Source organism: Salvelinus namaycush, chromosome 19, assembly GCF_016432855.1.
Source record: "Salvelinus namaycush isolate Seneca chromosome 19, SaNama_1.0, whole genome shotgun sequence".
NCBI classification, from domain to species: domain Eukaryota; kingdom Metazoa; phylum Chordata; class Actinopteri; order Salmoniformes; family Salmonidae; genus Salvelinus; species Salvelinus namaycush.
This window is the reverse complement of record NC_052325.1, coordinates 45,490,972-45,502,286: the sequence shown is the minus strand read 5'-3', so window position 1 is coordinate 45,502,286 and position 11,315 is coordinate 45,490,972. Positions and strand designations below refer to the sequence as shown.

At 41.9% G+C, this 11,315-nt stretch overlaps 1 protein-coding gene across 1 annotated transcript; it reads right to left on the bottom strand.

Moving 5' to 3' along the window:
• Window positions 1–9,477: 9,477 nt before the first annotated feature.
• kctd12.1 (potassium channel tetramerisation domain containing 12.1) lies at window positions 9,478–10,353 on the bottom strand. Its single transcript, XM_039014195.1, has one exon. It carries the CDS (start codon window positions 10,351–10,353, stop codon window positions 9,478–9,480), a length of 876 nt encoding a protein of 291 aa, XP_038870123.1.
• Window positions 10,354–11,315: the final 962 nt, after the last annotated feature.

Genomic DNA, 11,315 nt, shown 5'->3' with positions numbered 1-11,315 from the left:
CTTAGAAATTATATTGTATAACTCAGTCCTGTGGATACTGTAAAAGAGATACATGTTGGCCCCTCAGAGGGCGAATACTTGTCCTTAGGTATAGTCCTTTGTGCTTTCCTTGTGTTCCTGGACCATTTTCCATGCAGCTCCAGGTGACAGAGCACATATATTAGGGCCAAGCCTACACAGTCCACCAGAATCCTGTCAGAAGGTTTGTCAAAAGCAGGAATAGGCTGAACACGTGCAACCGGCACAGTTTGGTTTACCCGTCCGTTGGCAAGCGTGACAAGATTTACAGTAAACCCCAACATCCTGTTTCAGACCAGAAGAAGTTACGCCAGATACGGTCATATGTCTTTTTGACGCCATACTACCGTCGTGAGGCAACCTCAGTGTAACTGAACATCAATTTGAGATACACTGGGCCAATCGTCTTGCAAAGAAATGGCGTGAGAATGTAATTTCATTGTCAGAACACTCTGTCAAAGTAGTCACAAACTTAATCAAACTCCTCTGGACAAAAAGAGTGGAGAGGGAAACATCTTTACTCTGTACAGCAATCAACTGCTTCCTAGACATTGAAGAGTCAACTGTAGGGACCCTCTTTCAAAAGTCCTACAGACTCACTTTCCTTTTGAAAACCTTAAAGGTGAGGTCACGTCAGGAGGTTTACCAAAATCAGGACCACACATGTCTCAGACTGATCAAACATTGTGGGATCGCTGACATCCTTAATGGTAGACTTGCTCGCTGAAATATTCTTAGACCTAGCACGTGTAACAGCACACGCTGGTACTTTTATGATAACCCATCAGGTTCCTCTACTCTGGGTTCCTTAAAAACGAGAGTATTTGGCACAACCTTCCCACCAGACAAATCATTGCACAAAATGAATGTGACCCCCCTTGGGCTAGGCCACACTCCAACGACCAAGTAAAAATATCAGACTCAAATTCCACATTATACAAAAGGAAAGTCCATGTAACCTATCGCCACACCTTGAACTAACACACTGTAACCAGCTACAGAATTGTCAGACAGGTAAAACACCCTCCAAAATGAAAGATTGCACCTCCCGAGTGGCGCAGTGGTCTAAGGCACTGCATCGCAGTGCTAGCTGTGCCACTAGAGATGCTGGGCTCGAGTCCAGGCTCTGTCGCAGCCTATGGGGGTACATTTATGTAGAATCTCAAGTAGGGTTTCCCACAAATGCACCCAAATCAGAGTTCATCTTTAAGAAAAATTCACTGCTTCAGAGTAATTTTAGCAACTACAAAAAAAAAATCTGGGGCACAAGATCCCCAATAACAAACCCAAAATCATCTATCAACAGAAAAAAGGTCACTATCAAATGAGTCACTAACAACCAAAACAAAACAGGTGGGGTTTTAAAATGGGTTGTCAAAAGCATCCATGGGGGTGCTGGCCAAACAAACTTGAGTAACAAACACCCACTAGATCACAGGTGTCAAACTCATTCCACGGGGGGCCGAGTGTCTGCGGGTTTTCGCTCCTCCCTTGTACTTGATTGATGAATTAACATCACTAATTAGTTAGGAACTCCCCACACCTGGTTGTCTAGGGCTTTATTGAAAGGAAAAACCAAAAACCTGCAGACACTAGGCCCTCCGTGGAATGAGTTTGACACCCCTGCACTAGATGTACCTGATATCAGACAAACTAAAGGAAAAGAAAACCCCCACCAACTTTTTAGGGCATAAAAACAAAAGACAGAAATAAAAACACTTTGTTTAACAACTTAAATAGGACTTGCTAAATAGCCATGTAGCTCTTCCAACATCTCTCATGCCCCTTATTTCTTTGACACTGCAGCTCTTAAACACACTAACGAGGCAACAGGTGCAACACATCCTAACGAACGAGGATGATTCTAATCAGTGCATACTACTCATAGAGAGAGATAGAGGACTCATCTTTGTATCTGTGCCATTATAGCGTCTGTGACAGCATTGGCAGCGCCATTGAGTCTATCTCCATTTTAAAAGTAGTCCATTTTCTTCTTCACGATTGGCTGATCGCTGGACATGATGCCACCAGGATGTCACCAGGAGGGATCAGCCAATGAAGTTGGAAGTCCCACGCAGTTGATTACATTAAAACGGGTAAAACCCCCAATGGCACTAGAGGCCTCTATCATTCTCTATGGCTCGACTCAATTTCTCCTTTCACTCTCTCATGGCATATCCTCTATCTCCTCTCTCTCTCTCCATCTCTCCTCTTCTGTCTGCAGCTGGAGCCTTTGATTATTTACACTTGAAATGATAATGACATCATAAAAGAGCCCAGCTGCTCCATTTTGCACCGAGACATCACACACAGCCCAATGTGTGTTAAAAACAGAAGAGCGAAAGGGATTCTAACATCTCCTAAACATGAACATGTGGAGTGGCTGTGGAGCATGTAAAGTTTATTGCATGAGTTGAATCAGCTGTGGGGTTGTTCCCGCTAATGAAAGAGGCTCAGTATCCAACACTGAGAATGGATCATATCAGTCAGAAACCGACTGGCCATAGGGCAGTTTGAGCAAATGCCAAAAAGACTGGTCCATCCCAGGCCGGGATTCAATCCGATCTTGTAGACAATGCAGCTTGTAACGGCAAAGTTGATCGCATTCAAGGTAAACACCGCAGATGTCGGCTCAATTTGAAATTACCTTTAAATGTCAAGCGCACTTTAAAACGTTTTCGGATTGAAGCCCGGCCTTAAACCAAGCCGGCCTTTCTAAAAATATGAATCTGATATTTGCAAATGAAAGAACTTTGTGTGGATTAGGCATCCACAACACCAAAATCTGTTAATATTCATATCAGAGTGTGATCATGTCTTTATCCATCTGAACTGAAATAAATAACAGAACAGATTCCTCTGACTTTAATAGCGTTTCTATCGGTGACGTTACTCGCTCTGAGACCTTGAAGTAGTTGTTTCCCTTGCTCTGCAAGAGCTGCGGCTTTTGTGAAGCGATAGGTAACGATGCTTTGTGGGAGGCAGTTCATGTGTGCAGAGGGTCTCTGGTTCGAGCCCAGGTAGGAGCGAGGAGAGGGACGGAAGCAACACTGTTACATGTGCACTTGGTGAAAATGAAAATAAGTACAATATCAATCTGGAAACCCATTGCCTATAATAACCCACTGCTTTGATAATGGGGTTTCCACTCTAGGTCTCAGAGCTTTTTCCGTGGCATGTGGTAACCCAATGGGCACAGACATCAGTTCGAAATCTAGTTTTCATTTATATTCGATTGAGTTGTCAACTAACATGAATCGAAGTGAATCAACAAAAATCTGAACCATATCATTAGATTTAGGTTGTTTAGTGGAAGAAAGACAAATTAAAAATGAATGTCATCCGGTGGAAAACCATAGTATATTTTTGTTGAAATTATGTGGAAACAGCTTTCAAATCACATTTTATTGGTCACATACACATGGTTAGCAGATGTTAATGCGAGCGTAGTGAAATGCTTGTGCTTCTAGTTCCAACAGTGCAGTAATATCTAACAAGTAATCTAACAATTCCACAACAACTACCTTATACACATAAATCTAGGTAAAGGAATGGAATAAGAATATGTACTTATAAATGTATGAATGAGCGATGACAGAGCGGCATAGGCAAGATGCAATAGGTGGTATAGAATAGAGTATATACACTACCGTTCCAAAAGTTTGGGGTCACTTAGAATTGTCCTTGCTTTTGAAAGGAACGCACATTTTTTGTCCATTAAAATAACATTAAATTGATCAAATGTATATAGTGTAGACATTGTTAATGTTGTAAATGACTATTGTAGCTGGAAACGGCAGATTTGTTATGGAATATCTACATAGGCGTACAGAAGCCCATTATCAGCAACCATCACTCCTGTGTTCCAATGGCACGTTGTGTTAGCTAATCCACGTTTATCATTTTAAAAGGCTAATTAGAAAACCCTTTTGCAATTATGTTAACACAGCTGAAAACTATCGTTCTGATTAAAGAAGCAATAAAACTGTCCTTCTTTAGACTAGTTGAGTATCTGCAGCATCAGCATTTGTGGGTTGGATTACAGGCTCAAAATGGACAGAGACAAAGAACTTTCTTCTGAAACTCATCAGTCTATTCTTGTTCTGAGAAATTAAGGCTATTCCATGCAAGAAATTGCCAAGAAACTGAAGATCACTCTCAACATCAACAGTGAAAAGGCGACTCTGGGATGCTGGCCTTCTAGGCAGAGTTCCTCTGTCCAGTGTTTGTGTTCTTTTTCCCATCTAAATCTTTTATTTTTATTGGCCAGTCTGAAATATGGCTTTTTCTTTGCATCTCTGCCTAGAAGGCCAGCATCCCGGAGTCGCCACTTCACTGTTGACGTTGAGACTGGTGTTTTGCGGGTACTATTTAATGAAGCTGCCAGTTGAAGACTTGTGAGGTGTCTGTTTCTCAAACTAGGCACTCTAATCTAGGGGCGGCAGCGTAGCCTAGTGGTTAGAGCATTGGACTAGTAACCGAAAGGTTGCAAGTATGAATCCCCGAGCTGACAAGGTACAAATCTGTCGTTCTGCCCCTGAAGAAGGCAGTTAACCCACTGTTCCTAGGCCGTCATTGAAAATAAGAATTTGTTCTTAACTGACTTGCCTTGTTAAATAAAGGTAAAAAATAAATGAATGTACTTGTCCTCTGGCTCAGTTGTGCACCGGGGTGTCCCACTCAGCTTTCTATTCTGGTTAGAGACAGTTTGCTCTGTTCTATGAAGGGAGTAGTACACAGCGTTGTACAAGTTCTTCAGTTTCTTGGCAATTTCTCACATGGAATAGCGTTAATTACTCAGAACAAGAATAGACTGGCGAGTTTCAGAAGAAAGTCCTTTGTTTCTGGCCATTTTGAGCCTGTAATCAAACCCACAAATGCTGATGCTCCAGATACTCAACTAACATAATTGCAAAAGGGTTTTCTAATGATCAATTAGCCTTTTAAAATTATAAACTTGGATTAGCTAACACAACGTGCCATTGGAACACAGGAATGATGGTTGCTGATGATGGACCTCTGTACGCCTATGTAGATATTACATAAACTGCCGTTTCCAGCTACAATAGTCATTTACAACATTAACCTTTCTGAACCACCCATCCCGGATCCGGGATAATTGTCATCAGAAACGCTGACTAGCATAGCCTAGCCTAGCGCCACAGGTATATAATATAATATAATTTCATGAAATCACAAGTGCAATATTGCAAAACACAGCTTAGCCTTTTGTTAATCCATCTGTCGTCTCAGATTTTGAAATTATGCTTTACAGCGAAAGCAATACAAGCGTTTGTGTAAGTTTATCGATCGCTCGACAAAACAATAAGTACACCTAGCATCAGGTAACTTGTTCATGAAAATCAGAAAAGCAATCAAATTAATTGTTTACCTTTGATGATCTTCGGATGTTTTCACTCACGAGACTCCCAGTTAGACAACAAATGTTCCTTTTGTTCCATAAAGATATTATTTATATCCAAATACCTCCGTTAGTTTGATGCGTTATGCCCAGGAATCCACCGGAAAGAGCGCTCGCGACAACGCCGACAAAAATCCCAAATTATATCCATAATGTCCACAGAAACATGTCAAACGTTTTTTTATAATCCATCTTCAGGGTGTTTTTCAAATATCTATTCGATAATATATCAACCGGGACAGTTGGCTTTTCACTAGGACAGGGAGGAACAATGGCCGCCTTTCTCTGTTACGCAGAACTCACTCTGAGATCCCCCACCTATCCACTTACGCAATGTGCCCTTTCACGCTCATTCTTCAAAATAAAAGCCTGAAACTATGTCTAAAGGCTGTTGACACCTTAGGGAAGCCATAGAAAAATAAGTCTGGTTGATATCCCTTTCAATGTGCAATAGGTATGCATAGGAACAGAGAGGTTTCAAAAACAGGGTCACTTCCTGATTGGATTTTCCCCAGGTTTTAGCCTGCAATATCAGTTCTGTTTAACTCAGACAAAAAATTTACAGTTTTGGAAACTTCAGAGTGTTTTCTATCCTAATATGACACTTATATGCATATTCTAGTTTCGGGGGCTCAGAAATAGGCAGTTTCAAATGGGTAATGATTTTGACTCCCTATGTAAGCGGCAGCCTCTCTGTGCCAGTGATGGCTGTTTAACAGTCTGATGGCCGTGAGATAGAAGTTGTTTTTCAGTCTCTCGGTCCAAGCTTTGATGCGCCTGCACTGACGTCGCCTTCTGGATGGTAACGGGGTGAGCAGGCAGTCGCCTTGGGTGGTTGTTGTTCTTGTTGCTCTTTTTGGCCTTCCTGTGACATCGGGTGGTGTAGGTGTCCTGGAGGGCAGGACAACAGAGTCAACCAGTCTGTTCCCAGTGCAGAACTCACCCTTGTCACCAACATGATGAGAGAACATGAGTATGATAAGTTTTATAGGCCTATGCTCTTATTACGGATCTCCACAAAATGTAAAAGTCATGTATGTGATGTGCAACGTTTGAAAACGCTGCAATCGGATAGTAAAGAGATGTGATTTGGCAATGATTGATGCTGTTCAATGTGAAATGTTCTTTTTCGTATGTGTATTCAGCAAAGGAACTCTTAAATGAATTGAAGGGAGTCTTCTACAGGTGCTACAGGTGCTTCTACACCTGCATTGCTTGCTGTTTGGGGTTTTAGGCTGGGTTTCTGTACAGCACTTTGAGATATTAGCTGATGTACGAAGGGCTATATAAAATAAACTTGATTTGATTCTATACAGAATATATGAATAGAAGAGAATCTTCTGATCATTCAAGAACATCTTTCGATGAAGAGATCATTTCTATGAAGTGACACACGAGTTCCCAACCTGACACACCACACATGGCAGTCTGTCGCAGAGCAGCGACCCTTGAGCAGTTTTGGGGTTAAGTACCTTGATCAAGGGCACAATGGCAGTAGGTGTCACCTGGAATGCTGATGCTCACTCCCACCAGATTTCTCTCGACAGCCCTGTATTAGAACCTGCAACCCTCTAGGGGTAATGGCCCCTCTCTCTAGAAATGGAAACCACTTATGGTTAGGAAAGATCCAGCACAGCGTCTTCAGTCAGTGATAAACTTAGTGTAGAGAATATGTTAGAATTGTAGAAGACTTTATTTCAGTATGTGAACAAGTTAACAAATATGCAACGCAACAAAACAAATGCATATTTTTGGGCAATCAGACTACTGTGGAATGAAGTAGAAAATACATTATTTGGTAAAGCAAGCCTCTAATGAATGAATTACGCTGACTAAAATGCTGTAAAATAATACAATAATGTTCTACCATGTCTATACGCTGTTGTATTAACTTTATGGATCACAAAGTGGAGTCTGATGGGGTTAATTTTAACATTGTCATGCAAATTGAGACAGGGAGGAATGCTTAGTCTCGCACAGATAAATAACCCAATTTCATTACAACACAATTATTACTACAGGAATTTGCATTTGTCAGCTCGGCAGAGATGTGGTCTTAGTAGGCTAATAAAGCGAGCTATTTCAGGTCAATATAGGCTCTGTAGAAGTTCTAGTACACAAAATAAAGTAGAAATACATGTATGTCTATTAATCTTGGACATTCAAAATCATCTCTTACCTAAATCAACTCTATTTATTTTTTAACAAGACTGGATTCAGAAAACAATACTGAAGGTTACCAGTCAGTGGCAGGGAACCACGGTGACCGGTCTATGAAATAACTGAAAGGTGGCATGTATACACTGAGTGTATAAAACATTATGAACACCTGTTTTTCCATGACATAGACTGACCAGGTGAATCCAGGTGAAACCTATGGTCCCTTATTGGTGTCACTAAATCCACTACTAATCAGTGAAGGGGAGGAGACAGGTTAAAGAAGGATTTTTAAACATTGAGACAATTGAGACATGGATTGTGTATGTGTGCCATTCAGAGGGTGAATGGCCAAGACAAAAGATTCAAGTTCCTTTGAATGGGGTATGGTAGTAGGTGCCAGGTGCACCGGTTTGTGTCAAGACCTGCAACACTGCTGGGTGGAAAACGCTCAACAGTTTCCCATGTGAATCAAGTGCATGCGTATGTTTACATATTCCTATTGGTTGGTTGAATTTACATATCAATAAGGTGTTATGCCATTGGTCATGCTTGCAGATAGGAGATTGGGAACATAAATTCTTCCCAGTCTGATATTGCTATACAAGCAGTAGGTCACGTTCTGAAATACTCTATCCTATTTTCATATTTACAATGTGTATGAGTTCACTATGTACATTTACAGATAGATAGATAGACTGAGTATACCAAACAATAGGAACACCTTCCTAATATTGAGTTGCACCACCCTTTTGCCCTCAGAACAGACTCAATTCGTCGGGGCATGGACTACAAGGTGTTGAAAGGGTTCCACAGGGATGCTGGCCCATGTTGACTCCAATGCTTTCCACAGTCGTGTCAAGTTGGCTGGATGTACTTTGGGTTGTGGACCATCCTTGATACACACGAGAAACTGTTGAGCATGAAAAACCAGCAGCGTTGCAGTTCTTGACGCCTGGAACCTACTACCATACCCCGTCCAAAGGCACATACATCTTTTGTCTTGCCCATTCACACTCTGAAGGCACACATACACAATCCATGTCTCAATTGTCTGAATGCTTAAAAATCATCCTTTAATCTGTCTTCTCCCCTTCATCTACACTGATTGAAGTGGATTTAACAAGTCACATCAATAAGGGATCATAGCTTTCACCTGGATTCACCTGGTCAGTCTATGTCATGGAAAGAGCAGGTATCCTTAATGTTTTGTATAATTAGTGTATATGTGTGTGTGTGTGTGTTCCCTGTTAGATATTGAGGGCTTCCTGGGGTGTGCTTTTGTATGTTATTGCTGTAAGAGCAAGTTAGCTAGCATGCCCTAATTGTAATGGTCGCATTAGCTCCCTGCTAATTCACAGTTATTTCCATGCTAAAAGACAAATCACTAATCTACAGCCATCAACATATTGTTGTCCGGCACATCTAATGTGCTTCTTTGTGTCTATCTTCCGAAGAAACACCAATCTGGGATCGCTGGCTGGACAGTCCTTTCTTTAAAAACACAACTCAAGAGAATTATTAAGTATGACCCGTCTTCTTGTCTCCATGGGACATCTGTTACATGTGCGTGTGTGTAAGATGTCATTAAATTAATTAATTCAATAGCCACCTCCACAAGGCAAATTAACATATGATAACATCCGGAATTCTAGGTTAGTGTGTATTGACCTATAGGCTGTGGGTATTTTCCATTAAATATGTAAAGAGATTTTAAATAATGACATGGAAGAATATATGCTGGAGACAATGTCAAAGATCAAATATGCAGGCCCTATTCTCTTTGTGGAAATTATGAGATGCCTATTTACACAAGTAAACACAAAACAGTAATTTTCTGTTGGCAGCGGGTGGGCTCAGGTGGTGACCATATTAACATTTTAGTCCCGACAGAACACATACTCGTTATAACTCGTCCAGATTTTATCCTCGTTTGGGTCATTGCTGGTGTAGGCGCATGTGCCCGTGGAGCTACAAGCCACCATGTGAAAGCCAACCTCGGTCAGCTTGTCAAACGCCTGCTCAAGGAAATTGAATTTCAGGTAGTAACGGGACGTATACCTCTCCGGTGGCCGGTCGGGGTCCCTGCTCTCATTCAAAGTGTCCCCGAACACCTCTTTGGCAAGGGAAGTTTTCCCGCACACCGTGATGCGCGCCACTCTCCTGAACTTCGCGTCGGTTTGGATATCTCTCCCTATATTGTACGATCCCCGGTATCCAATTGTGATGTAGCCCGACTTTCTGGACTCCAGAGACTGGGAGTGAGCGCTGCTCATTGCAGTCATCATGCGCAAAGTTTCCATGCCAACGCCGGAGGACCCGGTGCCGCACTGAAGCGCACCCTCCTCGGTGTCGCTCTGGCAAATCTCCTCGTTGATGGAGTTCTCTTTGCTCATCCTGGGGCTCAGGCGCTTGGACAGGTCCCGCAGCTGGAAAAACTCAGCCTCCCTCTGCAGCCGGCTTTTCTCGGGGAAAAAATCAGGCAGCACCAGGTTGAGGTCCCGCAGGTAGTCTAAAATATAACGGAACAAGAAACCGTCCCTGTCCAAGAAGTAGCGCCCTTTGCCGTCTCGCGCCAGGTCCTTTGGAGCCTTCTTGCTGAACATGGTCCAGAGGAGCGAGTCTGGGACGGCGACCAAAGTTATGTGCCGTGTCACATACACCTGTCCCCCGACATTCAGTTCAATTATCTCAGAGAATGGGGACCCAGACTCGGCTCGATTGGAGCTCCCCCGCTCTGTGTCCGTCATTGCCATCTTTACGCGCAGTTCTGTGTCACTGTCACCGACTGGAATCCCTATAATAATGAGACAAAGTCTAGCGGTTTGTTTATGTAATGCTGTGCTTGCGAGGGGAGGAGAGAGTAGACAGCTGATTTGAATGATGACTGTTAACTCTTTACCAACAACAGACCTACAGTAGGCCTAGTCTATGACTGCATTCTATGACAATGGTGAGACTAGGGGAGACAGGACCCACTGGGTACAGACGTCAGTTTAAAGTTTAGTTTTGATTTAAATTTGATTTAAACTAACATGAATTCAATGTAAAATCAACACCAAATGTCACCATGTCATTGGATTTAGGTTAAAAGTTGGTGGGAAACAAGACGAAATACCCTTATGTTGATGACTTTTTGCAAATCCAATTAGTTTTACACGTTGATTCAACATCATCTTATTGATTTTTGGGGTTGAAATGACATGGAAACAAAGTTGATTCAACCAGTTTTTGCTCAGTGGGGATATCGTACTGCTATCGTTTTCTCTATTAGCCCAGATCAGTCATGTTACAAGAAAGGTACATTGAATAAGTCATACATTTAAAGGGACAAGATTTTTTTGCGGGTTATTGGCATTTCGGCTTTTAAAAGCAATGTCCCCACGTTTGCGGAGATCCAATTCACAGTATATATCATCTCAATCTAAAATGTATGTTAAAAGCATCAGTGCCGAGGCTATAGCCCGCGAATGGCCTGATTCCCGGCCTAGGTCAGGTAACCATAGAAAATGTTTGGATCACAATATTGATTTTAATCCACCGTCTGGCATATTTGTACCTGTGAAAAATAGCCTAATTGTTTATTAATTTGCCTATTTGTTATTCTGAACTGCAATATTTTACTGTAATAGACTACACTGTAATACTTTTCTGTAATTGCAACAGTAAAACACTTTAGAATGGTTGCATCACCGCCTGGTATGGCAACTGTTCGGCA

Excerpts from the sequence above, each read along its gene's own strand:
- kctd12.1 (XM_039014195.1), bottom strand. The coding sequence starts at position 10,353 with ATGGCAATGACGGACACAGAGCGGGGGAGCTCCAATCGAGCCGAGTCT.